The sequence below is a fragment of the Myxine glutinosa genome, chromosome 2 (assembly GCF_964187855.1).
Source record: "Myxine glutinosa chromosome 2, kmMyxGlut1.1, whole genome shotgun sequence".
NCBI lineage: Eukaryota > Metazoa > Chordata > Myxini > Myxiniformes > Myxinidae > Myxine > Myxine glutinosa.
In genome coordinates, this window is record NC_136262.1 from 179,888,717 (window position 1) to 179,912,654 (window position 23,938).

At 50.7% G+C, this 23,938-nt stretch overlaps 1 protein-coding gene across 1 annotated transcript in view; it reads left to right on the top strand.

Annotated features, from left to right (window-relative positions):
- Positions 1–689: 689 nt before the first annotated feature.
- Positions 690–23,938, top strand: part of LOC137421035 (uncharacterized) — a 97,717-nt gene continuing 74,468 nt past the window's right edge. The window contains exons 1-5 of the mRNA XM_068106689.2: positions 690–825; positions 4,417–4,468; positions 11,533–11,627; positions 12,003–12,101; positions 19,919–20,197. Coding sequence (XP_067962790.2) covers positions 759–825; positions 4,417–4,468; positions 11,533–11,627; positions 12,003–12,101; positions 19,919–20,197 — 592 coding nt within the window. The 5' untranslated portion in view covers positions 690–758. The remainder of the gene's footprint in view (positions 826–4,416; positions 4,469–11,532; positions 11,628–12,002; positions 12,102–19,918; positions 20,198–23,938) is intronic.

A 23,938-nucleotide genomic window follows, 5' to 3' on the forward strand; every position in this document is an offset into this window, starting at 1 on the left:
TAATTATTAAGTCCAACAATGCAGGCCTGGATTAACAATGATGCTTGAGGCGCACAAGCCAGGGGCTCGTCATCTAGGGGAGGCCCTCAAACTTTACCTTTATTTTCCTTTACTTTTATTCATCATCTATCAACTAACTACCGTGTTGGACGTACGTTATAGCAACTCTAAGCCCGTGATATTTCCTGGAAATGCTTTGGTGTTGTTTAGGAAATTTTGTTTCGGAAACAGAAGGAACATCTCGAGAAGATTTTATGGTGAATGCGGAGATGTATAGCTACATACACAGGGCATTGCCATGGAGCACCACAAAAGGTGGGGGCAGGGTTATTGGTCACGTGGAGAACATATAGTCTTAAACATGAAATGGAGTCCTCTAAAGATGATTCATTGGTGCCATCAGACAAATGTTGCCATTTTTCCACCTTCCTTTGCCAGAAAACCCAATAAGACATCCGCAAGTGTGTACAGTTTATGTATATAATATTATAGTTTCGTGAAATGTTTAATTTCGAGGAAAAAGCTTTCCATATGTTCACAAACATTCCTTGCATTCTTTTTTAATCCCCCCTCTCCTAGCCACATATCCCTCCTTCATTTTCATGAAAAAGGAAGGAGGAAGGAATTGGGGGAGGGGGGGGGGGGCGGTTAGGAGGTGAAAGTCGGCTGCTGGAGACGGACCGGTGGAAGGGAGAACTTGCAGGAGAGAAGAACATTGGGTTGAATGAGAGTGTTGCTGGGTGCTGGTGGTGCAAGGAATGGATACGGTTGCTGCTCTGATCCTTCTGCTGGCACTCTGTGCTTCAGCTCGAAAAGAGACCAAAGGTGAGGGACGGGGATTGGGGGTGGGGGGGGGGGGGCAAGACCGAGCGATGTTGAGCGCAAGGTAATGCAGGTAGAGCGACTGTGCGGAGATGGAGCAGACCGAGGCATGTGGTGCCAGGATGTGGGAGGGGAACATAAGTCGTGGAGAAAGTTTGGAATATTGTGCTAGTGAGGTCATGGAATCTCAATCCATAAACCAACTTCAGTTGTTTCATTGCTTTCCGCAACTCTATTCAGTGTTACTTTTACACTGGTTTATGGTGAAATTGGGGGTAATGGAAACCTTGCTCTGCTCGAAATGCAGTTCAAGAGTGTTCCATGAAGTCAAATTTTTAGTTATTTTAATTAGTCTATAAATCTGAGTTATATATTTATAATTTTAATAGAACACCTTTGATTTGAGAATATCCTCTTTTTATTGCATCCATGATGATAAATCACAAAGTACGGAGTTTTTGGATGAAGTGTGTAGAACAAATTGTCGAAATGTACCTCCTTTTTCACCTCCAATTCTGTGTTTTTCACTTTCCATTCACTTCACTGTCTTCATCCTGACAATCCATCACATTCCAGGTGCCAAAAAAACAACAACCTTCCTTGTGAAAGTTCTTCAGGGTTCGCCAAATTATTCGTCATGTGCTCAGATCAGAAAACCAGATGGCACAGACACCGAGTTTATAAATATCTTGTAACAGATTTCAAAGTGTGTTAAATATGGTCATCATTATCAGACAAGTATCTTTGGGTTCACTCAAAGTGCACGTCGTGTAGGGATCTCCATCGCATAGGGGTCCATGTCGTGCAGGGTACGCATCACACAGGGTCTGCACCGCTTAGGGGTACACATCGTGCAGGGTCCATGCTTCGCAGGGTCCTTGTCTCGCAGGGTCCTTGTCTCGCAGGGTCTTTGTCTCGCAGGGTCCGTGTCTTGTAGGGTCTGTGTCTCGCAGGGTCCGTGTCACGCAGGGTCCATGTCATGGAGGGTCCATGTCGCGCAGGGTCCGTGTCGCGCAGGGTCCATGTCGCACAGGGTCCATGTCGCACAGGGTCCATGTCTCGCAGGGTCCATGTCACGCAGGGTCCATGTCACGCAGGGTCCATGTCGCACAGGGTCCATGTCATGGAGGGTTCATGTCCATGTCTCGCGGGGTCCGTGTCACGTCCATGTCGTCCATGTCGCGCAGGGTCCGTGTCTCGCAGGGTCCATGTCGCACAGGGTCCATGTTGCGCAGGGTCCGTGTCTCACAGGTACAGGTCCGTGTCTCGCAGGGTCCATGTCTCGCAGGGTCCGTGTATCGCAGGGTCCATGTCGGGCAGGGTCCGTGTCTCGCAGGGTCCATGTCTCACAGTGTCCGTGTCTCGCAGGGTCCATGTCTCGCAGGGACCGTGTCTCACAGGGTCCATGTCGCGCAGGGTCCGTGTCGCGCAGGGTCCGTGTCTAGCATGGTCCGTGTCTCGCAGGGTCCGTTTCGTGGAGGGTCCATGTCATGGAGGGTTCATGTCGCGCAGGGTACGTGTCGTGCAGGGTCCGTGTCTAGCATGGTCCGTGTCTCACAGGGTCCGTGTCGTGCAGAGTCCATGTCGTGGAGGGTTCATGTCGTGCAGGGTCCGTGTCGCGCAGGATCCATGTCGCGCAGGGTCCGTGCCTCGCAGGGTCCATGTCATTGAGGGTCCATGTCGTGCAGGGTCCGTGTCGAGCAGGGTCCATGTCATGGAGGGTCCATGTCGTGGAGGGTCCATGTCGCGCAGGGTCCATGTCGCGCAGTGTCCATGTTATAACGGGTCCATGTCGGTCGCGCAGGGTCCATGTCGTGGAGGGTCCATGTCGCGCAGGGTCCATGTCGCGCAGTGTCCATGTCATGGTGGGTCCATGTTGTGCAGGGTCCATGTCATGGCGGGTGCATGTCATGGCGGGTCCATGTCGCACAGGGTCCATGTCGTGCAGAGTCTATGTCATGGCGGGTCCATGTCATGGCATGTCCATGTCGCGCAGGGTCCATGTCGTGGAGGGTTCTGCATCGTGCGGGGTCCGCGTCAGTATTCTCGATATTCATAAAGCAGTTAGTATCATTTATTTATTTCATAAAATGACATTTTGAAAAGAATCCTCAATGTTTGCATTATGATCACAAATCACATGTGAAAGACGATTCTGAGTTTTACTTAAAATCCACTGATGACCCTCTGGACCCAGTTCAGCAAAATTATACCGTTGATATTAAAGTGATATTCCATCCTGTATTTATTTACCTGTTTTATAACGTTTATTTATTATTTATTTATAACACAAATAAAGGCTCCTGGTAGCTAAATCACAGAGGGCAGCAGCCTGCAAAATTGAAAAGTTCAGAGGAGAACAAAGAGACAAATCTTTTTTTATGTTGAAAGCTCCAGTCATAGATTGTAGTCCTCAGCGAGGCCAGGCCTTAAATAAAAGAGAAGAAAGGTGTATGATGTTTTTTGTGAGAAAGAGATTGAAGCTAGGCCCGGTAGCTATAGTTTGAGTGAGACAGAAAGTAAGACCAGCAATCCTGACACGGAGAGCGTAAGATGGTTCCGGGCAGCACTTTAACGCTCCTAAGTCAGAACGGTAGGACATGAGTGCATGAGTGGCTGAAAGGAAGATAATAGAGGGAGTAGGATGTCAAAAGAGTACAGGCCAGCAGTGGTTTGGATGGGAGGGACCAGGAGGAGATGATGAGCAACACTCCTTAACAGTTATTTTCCACATCTGATACCATCCATATTTGACGATCGGAGCTCACCATCTCACCAATTATAATTAGATTTAAGAGGTCACGTGAGACTCCTTCGTGCCCTCAGAGATGGTGACAGGTGGTGGCTCATGTGTTTATAAGTTATGAATTGTGAGAAAATGACTTTAAAACTCCAAATAAGGTGCATCGTGGTAAAAAAAGTGATCCTATAAGGTTTTGTCGCGATTAACCATGGGGGCTTAGAGGAGTAGGGAGAATGGCATCATGTATTGCACAGGAGTAAGGAAAATGGCATCGCCTCCGAGCTCCTAATTTGAAAACTATAGCACCTTCAAAAGCGATGTTTAAAGCAATTCGTAGGTATGAAGATCAGGCATTCGCCGATATGAGTGACAAAAGTCAAAACATTAATTTTGAGCACTTTATCGCATAGAAACCATTGCGGCCTGTTCCAAGTCAAGGCATTGTTGAGCAGGCCGAAACAAAATGGTAGCTTAAGACCCCTGCGAGGTAACAGCAGCGTGACCAAGATGGCATGCCGCCATCTTAGTAAGGCTTTTTTTATGATGAGCATGCTCCCCACCTTCCCCATCCCTGATGAGCACCAATTATCTTCAAAAGCGGTGTTTAAATTTACCCAAACACACAGTTTTCATTCATGTACTCCTTTGGAGTTCCCTTAGTATGTGTGCAAATTTTAGGGCAACTGTGTTTCATGTTTTTGGAGTTATGGAGGAGACTCACTGACAGACACACGCACACTGACATTTATTATTATAGATTTATCAATAAATATCTCTTGCTGATCTGTTAAACATTGAATGTCCAACATGTAGAGTAACGAAAAGTTTAAGAACCTTTGATCTCTTCACAGATGTCTCTTCCCGAAGTCGAACTTGGTTCAGCTCCATGAACACGAATGAGAAGTAAGTACTGTTGTGGGGATCGTCATAGTGGCTAACGGGAGTAGGATAGAATATATATTTCATTAATATACGCAGGGCATCAGCGTTTGGTTTATGTGTGAAATGATGTCATTTGCGAAGAGTGTTTTTGAAGAAATCCAAAGTCCTCCCGCTATTATGTATGTTCCTACCATTCCCGCACCTTTATCCTCTAAATCCCGCTATTATGTATGTGTCTAAGTTCCTACCATTCCCGCACCTTTATCCTCTAAATCCCGCTATTATGTATGTGTCTAAGTTCCTACCATTCCCGGACCTTTATCCTCTAAATCCCGCTATTATGTATGTGTCTAAGTTCCGACCATTCCCACACCTTTATCCTCTAAATCCCGCTGTTATGTATGTGTCTAAGTTCCTACCATTCCCGCACCTTTATCCTCTAAATCCCGCTATTATGTATGTTCCTGTGGTGCTGTGCACACACGATTCGTTTGCCAAGAAGGTAGGCCACAATGCGTTGTACAAACTGAAATGCTTTATTAACAGCTCGCACGTAAGCACTGGGCGGGCGCGACAATCGAGCCCGCATATATGTCCGGAGGCCACGCCTTGCCCCCGGGCGTGGCCGGTCAGCCGAAAGGCGGGGCATGTCCTCAGTTCCACCCTGCGCCTCGTGACGGCTTCGCTCTGGGCGTGGCCCGAGCTGCGCTTCCCCGCCCGGACGCTCGCGCCACCCGCTGGTGCACGGAATTATTGCCCACTGACGATGTGTCCGCCACACGCGCCCACCCAGAATTCCCGCGCACCTGAAGGGTGAGCTTGCGGGAAAGCCGGATGACCCGGCCGAAACGCCCTCTGGCGATGCGTGCAGGGCTGGGGGGTAGCGGGACGGCGGGGCTGGGGGGTGCCGGGGGTCTGACCGCCGGGGGGTGGCCTCGACGCGGAGGCAAAGCTGCTTGCGGGGGGTGGTCCAGATCGAGGTGGGCCAGCTTGAGGCGGTCCACGGAGATACGATCTGGAGTACCGCCAATGTCCACGATGAAATGTTTGTCCCCGGTCTCCAGCACGCGGAAGGGCCCGTCGTACGGGGGCCGCAGCGGTGCCCGGTGGGCGTCGTGCCGGACGAAAACGTACTCCGCCGTGCGAAGCTCCGGGGCGACGTGGGAGGACGGGCAACCGTGGTGTGCCGTCGGCACCGGGCGAACCTCCTGACGGTCTCCTGCAGGGTGGAGCACTGTTGCGCCACGGACCAAGGAGCCGTGGAGTCGGGGATAAATTCGCCCGGTACCCGCAGTGGTTGTCCGAAGACCAGCTCTGCCGAGGATGCGTGCAGGTCGTCCTTGGGCGCCGTCCTGAGGCCCAGCAGGACCCAAGGGAGCCTGTCGTCCCAGCTGCCGTCGCAGAGGCTGGCCCGGAGCACGGCCTTCATTGAGCGATGAAAGCGCTCACACAGGCCGTTGGCCTGGGGGTGGTAGGCCGTGGTGCGGTGCAGCTTGACGCCGAGCCCTTGCGCCACCGCTCCCCAGAGCTCCGAGGTGAACTGGGGGCCGCGGTCGGACGAGATGTCCGAGGGGGAACCGAACCGGGCAACCCACGTGGCGATGAAGGCTTGCGCGACGTCAGCCGCAGCCGTCGCCGCCAATGGCACGGCCTCCGGCCACCGGGTGGTGCGGTCCACCATGGTGAGGAGGTGGGTGAAACCCCGCGAGGGGGGCAGAGGTCCCACCAAGTCGACGTGGACGTGGTCGAACCGACGCTCAGGCACCGTAAACGGGGCCTGGGTGTGGCGGTGGACCTTTGCGCGCTGGCACGCGAGGCACGTCCTGGCCCAGTCGCGGACGTTCTTCCTGAGGCCACGCCAGACGAACTTGGCTGCGATGAGCTTCTGGGAGGCCTTCGTGCCCGGGTGGGACAGGCCGTGGATGGCGTCAAAAACCGGGCACTGCCAACCTGCGGGCACGATGGGGCGAGGCCGGCCGAGGGAGACGTCGCACAAGAGGGCAGTGCCCGCGACGTCGAACGGCACCTCGGTGACTCGGAGGCCCGTGACGGCGGTCCGCAAGGCCTGGACCTCCGCCATCCGGGCATAGTCGATCCCGAGGTGGACCGCGTGTGCGACGGACCGGGAAAGGCAATCCGCCACCAGGTTGTCCTTACCCACGACATGACGGATGTCCGTCATGTACTCGGACACGGCAGAGAGGTGACGTTGCTGCCGGGCCGACCATGGCTCGGCGACCTTGGCCATCGTGAAAACAAGGGGCTTGTGATCCACGAAAGCCGTGAACGGGTGGCCCTCGAGCAGATGGCGGAAGTGTCGGACCGCCAGGTGGAGCCCGAGCAGCTCGCGGTCGAAGGTGCTGTAGCGGCGTTCGTGCGTGCGAAGCTGCCGGCTAAAAAACGCCAGCGGCTGCCAAGCACCACTCACCCACTGCTTGTGCACCGCGCCCACCACATAGTCCGACGCGTCGGTGGTGAGGGCGATTGGTGCATCGGGCGCCGGGTGCGCCAGCATGGTGGCGTTGGCCAAGGCCAGCTTTGCGCCCGCGAACGCTGCGGCCATCGGCTCCATCCAGGCGATGTCACCTTTGCCCGGCTTCCCCCGGAGGGCCTCGTGCAGGGGGCGCAGGAGCTGGGCGACGCGGGGCACGAAGCGGTGATAACAATTCACCATGCCCAGGAATTCCTGGAGCCCCTTGATCGTGCGGGGGAGCGGGAAACTCCTGACCGCCTCCACCTTGGCCGGTAAAGGGATGGCCCCGTGCCTGGTGATGGGGGGCCCCAAGAAGTCGATGGCGGTGACGCCGAAACGGTACTTCGCGGGGTTGATTATCAGGCCATGCTGGCCCAGGCGTTCGAAGAGCATGCGGAGGTGGAGCAGGTGCTCCTCCCGGGACGCGCTCGCGACTAGGATGTCGTCCAGGTAGATGTAGATGAAAGGTAAGTCACGCAAGACGCTGTCAATGAGCCGCTGGAACGCCTGGGCCGCATTTTTCAACCCAAAAGGCATCCGCAGGAACTCAAAGAGACCGAAAGGGGTGATGACGGCCGTCTTTGCTACATTGTCCGGTTGTACGGGGACCTGGTGGTAGCCCCAGATGAGGTCCACCTTGGAGAAAACGGTCGTGTTTGCCAACCGGGTGGAAAAGTCCTGAATATGCGGGACCGGGTAGCGGTCGGGGGTGGTGGCGTCGTTGAGCCGGCGGTAGTCACCGCACAGCCGCCATCCGCCGCCAGGCTTGGGCACAATGTGCAGAGGAGAGGCCCAAGCGCTGTTGGAGCACCGAACGATGCCCAGCCGCTCCAGCGTGGCGAACCCCGCTTTTGCCACGGTGAGCTTCGTGGGGTCGAGGCGGCGTGCCCGGGCGTAGACCGGTGGTCCGACGGTGCTCCACCCCATGTTTGACGGCCACCGCTGAAAAGGTGGGCCGCGTGAGTGCCGGGAAACTGGCGAGGAGGCGGGTAAATTCGTCCGCTGCCAGAAGCGTACAGACTAACGTCGCCGGGACAGAACCACTCAGCAAGCCGCTTGGCAAGCCGCTCGGTGAGCCGCTCAGCGAGCTGCTCAACGAGCCACTCAGCGAACAAGCGAGCGAGCTGAAGGTTTTTGCCTGGACGAGACGTCGACGCTTAATGTCCACCAACAGCCCATGCGCACAAAGGAAGTCCGCACCGAGCAGGGCCATTGGCACACTGGCGGTGACGAAAGACCATTGGAAGCGCTGCCCTCCGAATCGCAGTGAGAGGCAACGCTGCCTGAATGTGCGGATGGGTGTTCCGTTGGCAGCGAGCAAGGCGGGGCCCCGGCCCGCGGCTTGCTTGTCGGACGCGGAGGCAGGGAGGACGCTTACCTGCGTTCCCGTGTCGCACAGAAAACGACGACCAGACGAGGTGTCCGTGATGAACAGGAGGCTGCCGGAATGGCCGACGCTCATGGCCGCAAGTGAGCGCCAGCCCGGTCGTTTCCCGACCCGTCAAAAGAACACGGCGGGCGGCACATTCTAGCCTTGCGGCCGAAGCTGGCATGATATTAGCACCAGGTTTGTGGTGGTGGCGGCCGCGGCGGCCATGCCGGCGGCGGTGGTGGTGGCGGCGGCGGTAGTGGGCGGGGCGTAGCAGCGGCCACGAGGGAAGCAGGGGGCGCTGTAGCCTCCGCACCGGGATCCACTACGGCAGCACCGTACACCGACCGCGCGTCGCAGGCCACAAAAAATTTGTCGGCCTCTCCGGCCAGGGCGCGGGGTTCCGTTAATTTCGAACCGGCCAGCGCGAGCCGCACCTGCACAGGTAGCTGGCGGAGGAAAAGCACTCGGAACAGGAAATCCGGGCGCTGGTCTCCAAGGAGGGACAGCATAAAATCCATCCAAATGGACGGTCGTGTGTCGCCGAGGGCGGGAAGGTCCAGGAGGCGGTCGGCACGTTCGACCTCTGTGAACCCGAACATGGCGAGGAGGAGACGTTTGAGTGCCACGTACTTGTGGTCGCCCGGTGGGTGCCGAAGGATGGACACGACTCGGGCGGCAGTGCCGGGCCCGAGGGCGGCGACCACGTGGTAGTACATGGACTCGTCCGCCGTGATGCCCCGGAGCTGGAATTGAGCTTCGGCCTGCACAAACCAAACATCGGCTTGCGCTTCCCAGAACTCCGGGAGTTTGACGCCGACAGCATTGGTAGCCATGGCGCGTTCAGTGGTCAGCTATGGCTGAACCAGTTGGGGTCACCAGTGTGGTGCTGTGCACACACGATTCGTTTGCCAAGAAGGTAGGCCACAACGCGTTGTACAAACTGAAATGCTTTATTAACAGCTCGCACGTAAGCACTGGGCGGGCTCGACTATCGAGCCCGCATATATGTCCCGAGGCCACGCCTTGCCCCCGGGCGTGGCCGGTCGGCCGAAAGGCGGGGCATGTCCTCAGTTCCACTCTGCGCCTCGTGACGCCTTCGCTCCGGGCATGGCCCGAGCTGCGCTTCCATGCCCGGACGCTCGCGCCACCCGCTGGTGCGCGGAATTATTGCCCACTGACAATGTGTCCGCCACATTCCTACCATTCCCGCACCTTTATCCTCTAAATCCCGCTGTTATGTATGTGTCTAAGTTCATACCATTCCCGCACCTTTATCCTCTAAATCCCACTATTATGTATGTGTCTAAGTTCCTACCATTCCCGCACCTTTATCCTCTAAATCCCGCTGTTATGTATGTGTCTAAGTTCCTACCATTCCCGCACCTTTATCCTCTAAATCCCGCTGTTATGTATGTGTCTAAGTTCCTACCATTCCCACACCTTTATCCTCTAAATTATTTCCCATTTGTGATCTATCTGAATTGGTTTTGTTGGAATTCTAAGCTGCTACTCTGAACATGTAGAGAACCTCCCCATCCACACAAGAAGGTGAGAAAATCCTGAATGAGGTGTATGGGTGGGTGGGGAGGAAGTCCCCAAGGGGTCAAAGCCTCAAGAAGGCCGGCACACAGCCAATCAGCGCACCAGGTTGGACACGGTCGTGAGAGGATGTGAAAGATGTGCAGGGAAAGTTGCATGACAGTTAGAGAGTTTTGAGTCAGCGCAGAATCAGTCCATGGAGTGAGTGAAATGAATGAGTGGTGGAACTTATTTTTGGCTTGGTGTCTATGAAAGAATAAGCATCAGCATTGCAAGTCTGAGCATGGACCAGAGATAAGAGTGACCTGACAAAAAGTTCAGTCGGAGTCTATACCAGGACGCGCCGTGTCTCGTCCAATCAGAGTCAACCGCTGCCATCGCAACCGCAACCAAGATGCGCTGGCATAGCACATGGACATGTTTCTTTTCGGTCTTGTTCCCCTGTTTCTGTCTCCAACTTGTGCATGTGAAGGCCATAATTTATCTAATAAGCCTGTGGTATTATGTTGGCTAGTATGATCCACGAAGAAAAGAAGGTCCAATGATGTATGACCGAGGTGAATCATCGCCATTAGTTGTGGGCATCGTTGTTTCCCTGCGGCCAGTACGAGCACAATGCTCTTCACTGACGAGCATTACCACCGAAGGTCACGTGGTACCAATACCAATCTGGAGTGTTCACGTAAGGTGAAGGCAAATGGCTGTAAGTATCATACGGATGTGGGGTGGTGAATGTTGCAAGACCAACTCACGAAGGAGCGACTGGTCGAAGGTGGCATGGCGATCACCAAAAAGGTGCTGCATATGATGCAATAGTTGTGTGGGTCTTCAATCTCCTAAATCCTCAGTTGTAAGGAGTTATTGTCTGCTGGTATTAGTGGGTGGATGTTAAAAATCCCATAGTGTCCTTCGCGAAGGGTAGGCAAGTTCCAGCCATAATTACGTCATCAAACTTATTGGTCTGGAAACCTGTTATTATACAATTGGAATTAGAAAGCCCTTGATCATTTAGCTTCTCCATGAACCAAGACCCTTATATAGAATTTCATAAAAGACCACATTTACCTATTGTAAAAGCAGAAAAATAGCGGAAAAGGCTATTTAATTACATATTCTATACCTCTAAAAGGCAAAAATCTCTCTCTCTCTTTGTTTGTATGTATGTGTTCTATGCACGGCCACATATTTTAAATTACAAACTCCAAACTTGGAGTACAAATACAATTATGTGTTGGGGGTAACATAGGCTGTGGCTGCAGTCTCATGCTGGGGTGTGAGGGGTCTGTGGGGGTGCTTAAATTGTCTATGTAAATGTATACCATGTAGCGCCACCTGGTGGTGGTGGCAGACGGTATTTCCATTTACATTTTTTACTTGCGTAATGCTGAGGTGAAAGCGTTCTTCACACAGGTAAATTTGTCTTTCTCACCTCACCCTCACCTTTCCCCTCCTACCCGGCAACGCCAACTAGCTCCATGAACTTGAACTAGTTTAGTATAATGTTCAAACTTGCTTATTATTTGCAGTATTATCGATTATAGTTTCCATGTGGATTTAAAAAAATGTATTACATTAATTTTTATTACAATTTTCTGAAAACCAATTATTATTTTTTAGTCCTTGGACTTCTGGCTTGGTGATTGTTCAATAAACCCGAAATTTATTTATTTATATTTTTATTTACCTGTTGTGATGTGGCAGGAAACGAGAAGTCACACATGGTCGTAGATCACAATCCCATGGAAACCACTGGAGAAATGACTATCCCGTTGGACGTCACAATCGGCAGGGACAAGGTAAGATCATTTGGCGATTTATTGATGGATTTATGATGCACACCTATTATTGTATAATTTTAACGAGCAATAGTCACATATTTGTCAAACACACATGTCTACTTACGTCCAAATTTCATGTTTGGGGCCGACTTCATAGTACATTTCTAAAAGAGTCAGAAATGGACATCATCCTCCCCCTCTCCTATTTTTTCCCATTCCCTGCCTCCTTTCCATTCCGCTCCTCTCCCTGCAAGCTCTTTTCCTATTCTTTGCCTCACTTCGTAAGCATCTTTTCCTTGTAGTTTGAGAAATAAAAGCATATCAGTTAAAAAGATATATTTTGTTTATCAAGAGAAAGATTGTATTATAATAATGGAAGCTTTCCCCTTCCAGTTTCTGCGCCACCTCAATCGGTGAAACTTGAGAAAGGAAAAGTGCGGGGTCAGCTGGAAGTCACATGGCAACCGCCACGTGGACACGCGAAGGTCATAGGTAAACACCTTAGTCGATAATACGTTACCGTACTCCACTGGACAAGCAGACACTGGCCAAAATGAAAGGGCATCAGTTCTACAAATATTCCTCCAGGAGGATGTTGGTCGCTACGATATTCCCCATTGGTGGGAATCTCTGAAAGCGAGTATCAAAAGGAGGGTCACGCCCCTCCCAAAAACCAAAGTATTCACCTTGTTTCTTTATCGGATTGCTTTTTGAGGAGCATATGATATTTTTTAGTATCAGGTTGGGAACATTTTCCAGGTGTTCTTAATCATGTCTTTGTTTGAAGGGCTCTTTTACGGATGTTCACTGCACATGACACGGCTTCCAATTTCAGCTCATTTGTTGTGATATTTCCTGGTATTTGTTTCAACTTCCCTGCAAGATTCTTTATCACTGCGGTTTGTTCTGACTATCCCTGGTAAAATGTTGATTTTCCTGAGATTTAGACAACGCCAGCCCACCCTTTGTGAAGGGAATCAATCCACGGACACGTTTCTGGCTCACTGCCTTTGGCGACCTTTAAAAAAGAAACAAGTGAAAACTCAAACATTATATCGAAGTGAAGGATGTTCATCTCACTGAAGAGGACAGTCCAGAAAAGCTTGTCAAGCTAATAGACATATGCACTTTGTCCCTAAGGTCAAAGCACATGGTCAAACAAAGGCAGACACCCTAACCATCAGGGGCAGAATCTCTCCTCATGATACTTAATTTTTTTAAATAAAAAAGGTTAAAAAATCAAACATTGTAATAAAGCTTGGGACATGCACTGCACTTTGACTCATGGACAAAGTAGACAGTCCACCGATGCAAACTAGTGCACTCGTACTTCAGCTCGATGGCCAAAGGCTGCAGTACATGGCCAAACCAACACATGCATCCTAATCCACAGGGCCCGATTTGTCATACAATAACTCGAAACCACCTCCTCTTCGGAGAAACAACTTTTTTTAATTAAAAAAGGTTTAAAATAATGCAGGCATTTAAACAGAGCTTGCGACATGCACTTTGACCCCACAACCAAAGTACGCAGTCCAACAAGCCTGTCCCATGAGCATACACATGCAGCCCGGCCCGAAGGCTCATGTACATAGTCAATCAAACACGTGCATTTTAATCTGAAGCGCCTGAAAGCATAAAATCTCACAAAAAATGTGTACAATTATCGTCTAGTAGGAAGACTAGGTCCCCCTGCACCGCCCGGAGATATACTTCTAATCAGTGTTTCTAGATTGGAAAAAATGTGTAGAAAATGACTAGCTATGGCCCCAAGCTGAAAAAATGTCCCACATACCATTTTTATGCAAATTACTGCTGCAAATTTTATGCAAAATTATGCAAATTTTATGCAAATTTTTGATGAGGAGTAGAGTTGAGGGGTCTTTGAGGGCTTCATCGAGGTGCTCTCGGTTGCAAGACTGGGTCATTCTGAGAAGCACAGCAGGGTCAGAGATCATGATGTTCTCCTCCTCAGTGAATCTCTCCATCAACAGCCTCTCCATTGCCTCACACACTGTTTTGAGGCAAAAGAGGGACTTTGCGTAGGCCTTTCCACTGAGAACACCTTTGAGAGATCCACTTGTTACTAGTTGTGCCTCAAAGAGAATCTCTGCATATCCAGAACCACGCATCTTGTGTCCAGTGAGCATCCCGATGTAGTTCATGGATGTGTGGAAGGGTCCAATCGTTACTACATGACTAGCAAATTCATTTGGCCAGCGCCAGATGATGGGAAGGGCTTTCATGCAGACACCCAGATCAAATGTATTCAGGACCCATCTCTGACCCACCTCAGCAGTTGCTGCCTCGGAACGCTTCAGTAGCTCACGAACAACTGCGTTGTCTGTGATCGGTCTGTGCCTGGTGCCTGCATGGCATGGCAATGGCCTGCAGCCTGTGCCTGGGCTAGGGGGTTTCACCTCTGCAACTGGTTCTCCCCCACCCAGCAAATCAACAGTCGACTACTGCACGCCTATCCACCAACCGATCACAGACAACGCAGTTGTTCGTGAGCTACTGAAGCGTTCCGAGGCAGCAACTGCTGAGGTGGGTCAGAGATGGGTCCTGAATACATTTGATCTGGGTGTCTGCATGAAAGCCCTTCCCATCATCTGGCGCTGGCCAAATGAATTTGCTAGTCATGTAGTAACGATTGGACCCTTCCACACATCCATGAACTACATCGGGATGCTCACTGGACACAAGATGCGTGGTTCTGGATATGCAGAGATTCTCTTTGAGGCACAACTAGTAACAAGTGGATCTCTCAAAGGTGTTCTCAGTGGAAAGGCCTACGCAAAGTCCCTCTTTTGCCTCAAAACAGTGTGTGAGGCAATGGAGAGGCTGTTGATGGAGAGATTCACTGAGGAGGAGAACATCATGATCTCTGACCCTGCTGTGCTTCTCAGAATGACCCAGTCTTGCAACCGAGAGCACCTCGATGAAGCCCTCAAAGACCCCTCAACTCTACTCCTCATCAAAAATTTGCATAAAATTTGCATAATTTTGCATAAAATTTGCAGCAGTAATTTGCATAAAAATGGTATGTGGGACATTTTTTCAGCTTGGGGCCATAGCTAGTCATTTTCTACACATTTTTTCCAATCTAGAAACACTGATTAGAAGTATATCTCCGGGGGGTGCAGGGGGACCTAGTCTTCCTACTAGACTAGTGAGCTTGATTGGCTATCTCCGTGCCGCAGGTCTGTTCAACCAGAACTGATTGGGGCAACACAGATGGGTTAGTGTGCATGTTGGGTTGCCCCAATCAGTTCTGGTGTTAGGCCACTGTTAGAGTTATTGATGCTCTTTATGGTTTTGTACAAGTGTTTTGTATTGGTTGAGTGGTTTAGTGTTCATAGAAATGAGTGTGAGCTGGTAGGTTGTTCATTGAGGGTGTGGTAAAACGAAACGAGACGATTCACCAAAAACTCCAAGCCGTGAGCTTTTATTCACTTGAATGCAACTGAATCTACAACAGAGAACACAAAGGCTATTAAGCAAGCATCTCTGAGCACTTTCATTACCATTACGCCATTGCAGAGATATTAGCGAATGTAGACCAGGTCTTGCAACAATCTTACCATCTCGAAGACACAGGAGAGCGGAATGACCCATCCTTACTCACAGGTGGTATATAAATCCTCCCCACGCGGTCGGCGTCGGAATATCATCATAAGTAATGTGAAGGAGACGGAGGGCATCCCTCGGATGGAACCATTAACTTCATCACATTGTCCCCCGTTAAAGTTTCAGTTAGCACGCGGACTATCGATATAAGGTATAAGTTGAAAATAGTAGATTAATTAAGCAACCCAGCACTGCATCACAAATCCAAGCGTTGGGGTCGACGGCACGCTAGGCCCGCACGCGTCCGGTAGGTAGGCGATCCGTTCGCATTCCCATCCTGGCCAGCACGAGTCTGATCTGTGGTCGATCCAGGCGCACTTCCCGGTGACGGAGGACACGGCGAGCCCAGGGGAATCCCCATCAGCAGTTCCCAGCGGTGTAACGTCACACAGACCCCGACGCGCGCGAGGGGTGCCCAGAACAGAATCCCCCATTTCGGCAGGCGAATCCTCCAAGTTCAAGTTACGGCAGGTGTCCTCGTCTCCGCACGGGGCTAAATGCTGAACCGATACGGTCGAAAGACGGCCATCGCGCAGCCGGACGGTCGCATACTGCGGATTAACCTGCACGATCTGCACCAAATCCACCGCCGGTTCGTACTTGCTTTGTCGCACCGTTCGCTTCAGATACGCGGGCCCGAGTTCGACAAGCCAACCCAGCATCGATTCACCGTTAGCGCCACGACGTTCAAAATGAAACATTCTTTCGTGGGTAGTTTGATTTGTGGCCGTGCATAATAAAGTCCAAATCACATGTAATGCTTCTGGCACGGGTTGTGGCCATTGGTGCAGCCCCATTGAGTGCGTACGTAAGTGCAGCGCCACGGCCTTCCAGATGACTTGATTAAATCTTTCCACCTGGCCATTCGCCTCGGGGCGATACTTAGTAGTGCGGCTGGTGGCTATCCCGAGGCCTACTAGGAAGGTCCGAACCTCTTGTGACATGAACGCAGCCCCACGGTCTGAATGCACAAACCCCGGATACCCGAACAGGATGAACAGCTGACAAAGGCATCGTATAACCATGGCTGATGTCATGTCTGAGCATGGAAAGGCAAATGGATAGCGACTGAATTCATCAATCACCGTCAGCAGATAACGAGGCGTACCTGGTGTGAGTGTCGCTAACGGCCCTTTAAAATTGATGCTTAATCATTGCCATGGTTTCGTCGCCTGAATGAGCGCCCGCTCTGGCAGCTTATAGAATCGCGGCTTCAACTCCGCACACACGGAGCAGGTGCGGCATAGACGTCGGATATCCTCAATCGAAAAAGGCAAATTGCGAGAGCGCACAAAATGAGCGAATCGAGTTACCCCGGGGTGACATAATGAGTCATGGATGTGCTTTAGATCTTCTGACGTCATGCCAGCACAAACCGATGGGTGAGAGAGCCGCGTCGGCAACCACATTCTTGCTCCCGGGGTGATAGATTATGTCATAGCAGTAATCAGCTAGTTCGACCCGCCATCATGCGATTTTGTTGTTTTTAATACGCTGAGGGTGTTCGTGGCCGAACATGAAAGCCACCGACTGTTGGTCAGTCAGGAGATCAAATTTCCTGCCCAGCAGCAGATGGTGCCACCTTCTGACCAACTCGACCAGCGCGGCCGCCTCCTTTTCCACTGCCGAATGTTTGCGTTCGGTCGAGGTCAATGTCCTAGAGAAGAATGCCACAGGTCGCTTGTTTTGCATTAGTGTCGCAGCAATCGCACAATCCGAAGCATCTGTCTCGATGAGTAACGGGAGGTTATCATCAATGGAGGTCACACAGGCCCTCGCTACGTTCTCCTTCAGAAGTTGAAAAGCGTCTAGCACATCCTGCGTCAGAGGGAAGACCTTACTGTCCACCAGAGGTCTTATTTTCTCTGAGTAGCCTTGGATCCATCTCGAGTGATGTGCGAAAAGCCCGAGGCACCACTTCAGGGACGCTCGATCACAGGGTGCCGTCATTTCTAGCAAAGGTCAGAGGCGCTCGGCGTCAGGTTTTATCTCCCAGCCGGTCGTGTACGTCGTGTACGTTATCGTGTACCCAAGTATATCGATTGTTTTTACACCGTAGTGGCATTTCTCACGGTTGAAGGTTAAATTATAACGTTGCGCAACCTCCAAGAATCGTTTCAAGTTTGCGTCGTGCCCCTCCTGGGTATGTCCGCAGACTGTCACATTATCCACGTAAACAAAGACATCCTGCAAATTCTCTTTAACCAAGATGTCGTCCATGGCACATTGGAAGGATGACACCCCATTTGTGATTCCGAATGGGATCCGCCGAAATTGATACAGCCGTCGACCCAATTGGAAGCCAGTATAGGGCCTATCCGATTCCCTGATTGGTATCTGATGGTACGCTGATTTAAGGTCCAAAGTGTTGAAGACCCTAAATTTGGCAACCTCCTGAATGAGGTCATCAATTTTCGGCAAAGGAAACGCGTCCAATTGTGTAAATTTATTTATCGTTCGGCTGTAATCGGCGACCAGGCGTTTCCTGTGATTGTACGACTAGAACCTGCGCTCTCCACGGCGATCTACTCGGCTCTATAATGTCCTCTCGGAGCATACGCTCGGTCTCCTCTGCGATATATGCGGCGTCGGCACGAGTATACCGTCGAGATTTCACGGTTACCGGTCGGCAATCGGCCGTCAGGATGGGAAATAGCGCAGGTGGATCTATGGCCATCTCGGCTAAGCCGCAGACCGAAAGAGTATTCTCTCCGTCTCCCACGCGCATCACCAACCGGCCGTATCAGCTCAGGAAGTCATGACCGAGCAATACGTCGGCGCACAATTCCGGCATCACCACGAGTTTCACATCCTCATACAGTTTATCATCGATGACGAGTTTAAGAGAGCAAACGCCTTTGGTGCGTACGCTATGTCCGGACGAAGCCAGGTAAATTCGTTGGGTATCCAAGCCCATTGTCCAGCCGTGACGTCGTACCAAAGCGTGGCTGACAAAACTGGAGGAACTACCTGTATCGATAAGCCCTTCCACGCGGATCCCTTCCATGAGCACAGGTAGCACGGCGTGGCGCATGCCTCGTGCCGTCCGTGAGGTGCGCGTACCTGCGAGACTCAAGCCCTGGGAAGACTTAGATTTAGCCGGCCGACACATTTTAGCAAAGTGTCCTCTTTTCCCACAATTATGACATTCACAATTTTTGGCGGGACACGTGGAGCGAGAGTGTCTCTTATTGCCACAAAAATAACATTTGGCATTCTCTGCAGAGTTTGCAGCTGCGGAGTTCGGATTCCCATCGTCTCCAGCGATCGGTGCCGGAGCGTTGTCTGGAGATTCCGCGAGTGCCCGTTCGGGCGATGCGGTCGACCCCGGCCGTGCCGCGGCAGCGCCCCCCGCTGTGAGATAGGGTCCACCGTATGCCTCCGCATGGGCGGCTGCCAGCTGTAGAATGCGTGCTTTGTCGCACGCTTGTTGGAAGGTCAACGTGGTCTCCTCCAGCAACCGGAGTCTGATGGCCGGCGACGAGATCCCAGCAACAAACGCATCATGCATCAAGTCGTCGGTCGCCTCCGCAGCGGTTCGAGCCTCCATCAAACAACCTTTCCCCATGCGTATCAGCTCCTGGATGTAGTTCTCCTGGCTCTCCGAAGCTTCCTGGCGTCGTGTAGCCAACATGTGTCGTCCGTACAATGCACTTCGTTGCCGGACTTATATGCCACGCAACGTCGCCACTGCCGCATCGTAGGTGGCACAGTGGGATATGTACCCTTAGACCGGGAGGCTGACATGACAGGTCAGAACCGATAGCCGCTGTGCCTCGGTGAGATCCGGAACCGCCGCGGTGTAGTGCAGAAGAGAGTTGTGCCAATATTCCCATTGGTCCGCGGCGTTCGTAGCCTGAGGGTCGCCCGAGAATACCTCCAGGCGAAGCAGCTTCTCCATGGCTCCAAGCATAGAATTCAAGTGAATAAAAATGTGGTAAAACGAAACGAGACGATTCACCAAAAACTCCAAGCCGTGAGCTTTTATTCACTTGAATGCAACTGATCTACAAAAGAGAACACAAAGGCTATTAAGCAAGCATCTCTGAGCACTTTCATTACCATTACGCCATTGCAGAGATATTAGCAAATGTAGACCAGGTCTTGCAACAATCTTACCATCTCGAAGACACAGGAGAGCGGAATGACCCATCCTTACTCACAGGTGGTATATAAATCCTCCCCACGCGGTCGGCGTCGGAATATCATCATAAGTAATGTGAAGGAGACGGAGGGCATCCCTCGGATGGAACCATTAACTTCATGACAGAGGGATCATGTCCAATAGTACCTCTTCACTGGAACGGTGTCTTTGAATCCCTGTGCCACACCAACACTACTGCAAGCCCTCTGCTAAACAGTGGCAATTGATGTGATCACACTCCTTGTTATACCTTTTTGGCAACCCTTGCGGTATTGTGAGTATTTCATTGGTATAACATTTTGAACGTCTCCGGCATGTTACTCTGCATGAGCGATTTGGGGGTTTGTAGTGGCATATAATATTGTGATCATTGTACAGATTACGTTGCACTATTGAACTTTGTTGCCCTGCTTCATGAAGTGACATTTTTTTAAACGCATGACAGTGGTTAAATGAAATTTATAATTTTGTAATTGGTTTTGTCTCTTTCTCTATATTATTGATGTTTTGCTGTTCTATCCTTTTACTTTGTCAGGATACCTGCTTGTTATTGGTCGTCCACCAACGTTTCCATGGCGACGGCTCCGGGTTCCTCCTACGGCACGACGTGCCCGCCTTCCTTTACCGTACTCTACCCCGAACTCCAATTCACTCCCCCTTGCCCTTTCAATACGTGCTATAGGAGTTTCTGGGCCTGGTCCTCCATCTGCACCCATTTCTGTGAAATTGCCACGTCGCTTTCCTTATTCTCGTTCACAATCAACCCGCTCTCCTCATATTTCTCTTCCATTCCCACTCACTTCATCAAGACAAGGTGAGTCTTTCTTTTGATTCTTCCCTGTTTTTTGTACTTTATATATAAAATCATATACAGACTTGCCATTTAATATTGTTACATATTTATGTGAATGAATGTGAATTACCATGCAGGTCTTTGCTTCCGGGTGTAGTATATTAAGTTGTTGGGTAGTTGTTGTGGTTGGAGGGTCAGGAGCCCTTCTGAAAGAGTGGCCGGAAACGGAAGTGACCGGAAAGGGAGGAGGAAAAAACACGAGGGAAAGAAGGAGGTTTCTTCTTCCTCGCCCCGCTCCGACAAAAGGTGGAAGCGACCGTGCGCTGCGTGGAAAACGCGCCGTTTCGAAACGTCTGGCGAGAGGAGTTACCTGGGCGGTAAATACCTTTTGACACGTCCAGTCACCGTGAGTTCGTGCACGAAACCAAGCGTCCGGGACAGTTTGCCCCGTCTACAAAGACGCGTACGGGTCCGCACGTTGGGCCTCACTCGCGTCGGAAGCCGCGCTGGGTTTTTGCCCGTCTACAAGGACGCGTAAGGGTCGCACTTGGGGCCTCGCGCACGTTGGACGCCGCGCTGGGTTTGCCCCGTGGCTTGGCAAGGAGGTGCGCTGCAGCCGCGGCCCCGGTACGAGACTGCACGTTGGGAGCACATCCGCCCGGGGTTCGTCCAACCGCCCGTGTGCGGAGAGGAGAGACATTGACCACGGAGGGAGTCAGGAGTGGGGCTCACGTGAGGAATGTATAAGATTAAGATGGCCATCTTAGAGTTTGTGTAGATGAGTTCACATGGTTGTAATATTGATTGTGCCTGGTTGTGTATTGTTGATTGCTCGGGGAAAATCTCCGTGGTTGTGTCTTTGAAAGTGTTTGGTATCATTACCATTGGAAATATATACTTGCACATCAGTTGTCTCCTGGGTGAAATTCCTATGGATTGCGTGGCGAATGCGCCTATATAATACTATTTGCTGGCGAAGGTCCTCTCACGGTCCGGGGGTCACCGAGACCTGGTATGCACTGAGGGGACCACGTAACAATATGGAATATTTTTTTTTCTTGACTTGGGTTTACTTTCTTAACTCAGTATATCAATCTGGTGAGTTTCTTTTACACTTTGGTGATTTATTTGTTAAAAGAACCATGTCACTGATTGTCTGTCGCAGCAAGAAGTCAACAACAGGATTATATCACAGATGGCATGGCAAAATGTACGGACAGGTGCATTTGACGATTGGCTTCACAGTCAGGTATACAAGAGTTGTTGCGTTCTGTATTAGTGGAAAACAACTGCTGCACGTCTCCAAAAGTTAGTGCCGCTTCCTCTGGAGATGGTCCATCAACTCGACAATGCTGTTTGTCATGGAGTGGTGGGTTTACGAAATTACGGCATGAAAGAGCGTGCTATTGCTCGGCAGTATGGCATCACTCAAGGTCAGGTGTCAAAGATCCTGAAAAGAAATGCTCAGAGGGGTGTCCCTACTCCAATACCGAGGCCAGGACATCCCCGCAGAACCACAAGGAGGGATGATCGCTAGCTGCACCGGTTAGTCCGCAATGGCCGTACCAAGTCAGCTAATCGGCTTAGGGCTGAGTGGCAGCAACTGACAAATGTGCCTGTATCCAGAAGGCTAGTCAACCAACGACTGGTTCAAGCAGGCTATCGTGCCAGGCGTCCCCTGAGAAAGCCACGCCTGACCAGACAACACCGCCAGCGCCAATTGCAGTGGGCCAGAGAGCACCGTCAATGGCAGCCAGGACACTGGAATCACGTGATCTTCAGTGACGAGTCTAGATTTCTGGTCTATCGTCAAGATGGCCGCGTCCGAGTGCGCAGACAAGTGCATGAAGCCTACAACAAAGATTGTATAGTGCCAAGAGTCCAAGCTGGAGGTGGTGGGGTGACCGTTTGGGCTGCTTTTCATGCAGGGGGCAAAACTGGCCTGGTTGTTCTGAATGGAAACCTGAACCAGTTCAAGTACAGGGTCATTCTGGAAGAAACATTGCTTCCATTTGCTGGTGCAGCCTTTCGAGGAAACTTTGTCTTCCAAGATGACAATGCACGGCCTCATCGTGCTCGCATGATCCAACACTTTCTTGCTGACCGTGGTGTAGAGCATATGGAGTGGCCTGCCATGTCCCCGGATATGAATCCGATAGAGAACTTGTGGGCAGAATTAAGGCGTCAAATCGACCACTTGGACCAGCAGCCGACCTCTGTGCGTGAATTGCAGCAGGTTATTGTCACTGCATGGCAAGCGATTCCTGTCCAAACCTTGGCAAATCTCGTGAACAGCATGCCTCAACGTGTATGTGCTCTCCTGAATCCTCGTGGGGGTTACACGAAGTACTGAACTGTAATTTTACTGTCAGTAATCCCAGTCGTAATTTAACTTTTGTTTTTGTTAAAACATTTTTTGGCTAATGTGCAAAATGAAGAGATACTTCTGGAAAACGTACAGAAGTTTAACACAGTACTGTCCATGAATTGAGTTCGATATCAGTTTACATCACTTTCAAGGATCAATTTATTTGTTTCGAAATGTCAAATGTGGTTTTTGTTTCTTTTAAAGGTCACATGAACAAAATCGAGAATAATTTCAACATAATTCCAATGAACTTTTGGTTCTAAGACATCTTGAAAAGTAAGTTCACCACCACAAAAAAAATATTCCATATTAAATGCCAAGTCTGTATATATTGTCATGTTCCCGGGGTTAATAACCCAAGAGGATGAATGGCCAAAACGTGCTTTAACTCCAAGACGTATGCCCAACTTGGCGGTTGTGACACGTGCAGGGAGATTTGAGGCCTTACCTGATCTGGAACACAAACAGTGGTTATCCGATCCCCACAGACAAAGACACGGGACAGCAAAATCCACAACACAAAGAAAGTAAAATTCGACAAATAATGATTTAATGAAAATAAATGCTAACTAGAACGGGCACTCGGTAGAGCGCATACCTTCGCCGCAGCTACTGTTCTGTACTTGGCATGGGAGTGTAGGGAACAAAACAACAAAAATACGATTTTGACCTTTTCGTGACCTTGACCTTGACCTTTGACCCGATTGCTCCCAAAATCTAATCAAATGTGTCCCGTATAATAACCAATCATCCCACCAAATTTCATGCAATTCGGTTGAATACTTTTTGAGTTATGCGAATAACATACACACACACACAGACATACAAATAAATACACAGCGATCAAAACATAACCTTCCGCTTTTGCGAAGGTAATAACAATGAAAGGTGAGGTAAAAACTAAAATTCCTAATTGAGACGTCTCCAATCAGACTCGTATAAAAGCATGGGGGATACGAAAGTAAAAGAAAATAAATGATGCTGTGGTAATCAGCCGCCACTCAGCTTAGCTTCCCCAAGTGGCTGGTAAGGCTTGCCGGTTGCTTGTCGCCTCCAAACCACCGCACAGAAAATTCAAAAAATGGCGTGGAGTGCGCTCTTCGACGTCCAGAGGAAATACGACGAGGACCCAGTCCACCACCGACATCGATCCTGTGTCTTGTAGTTCCGACTGTTCCTAACCGCTGTTTGTCACCAGCCCCCTCTCAAGAGTGCACACGAGCCAAAGACCACACGCCCGCGACCAAGCCGGAACAAGGAGGAAATGCGACTACCTTAAACCAGCGCCAAGACAGAGAAAGAGACGCATCTCTTTTCTTTCACTCTCGAATATCCCACGATGACGTCACAGTCGTCACACTCTGTCCAATCACCGAGCTCCACTCAATCACGAA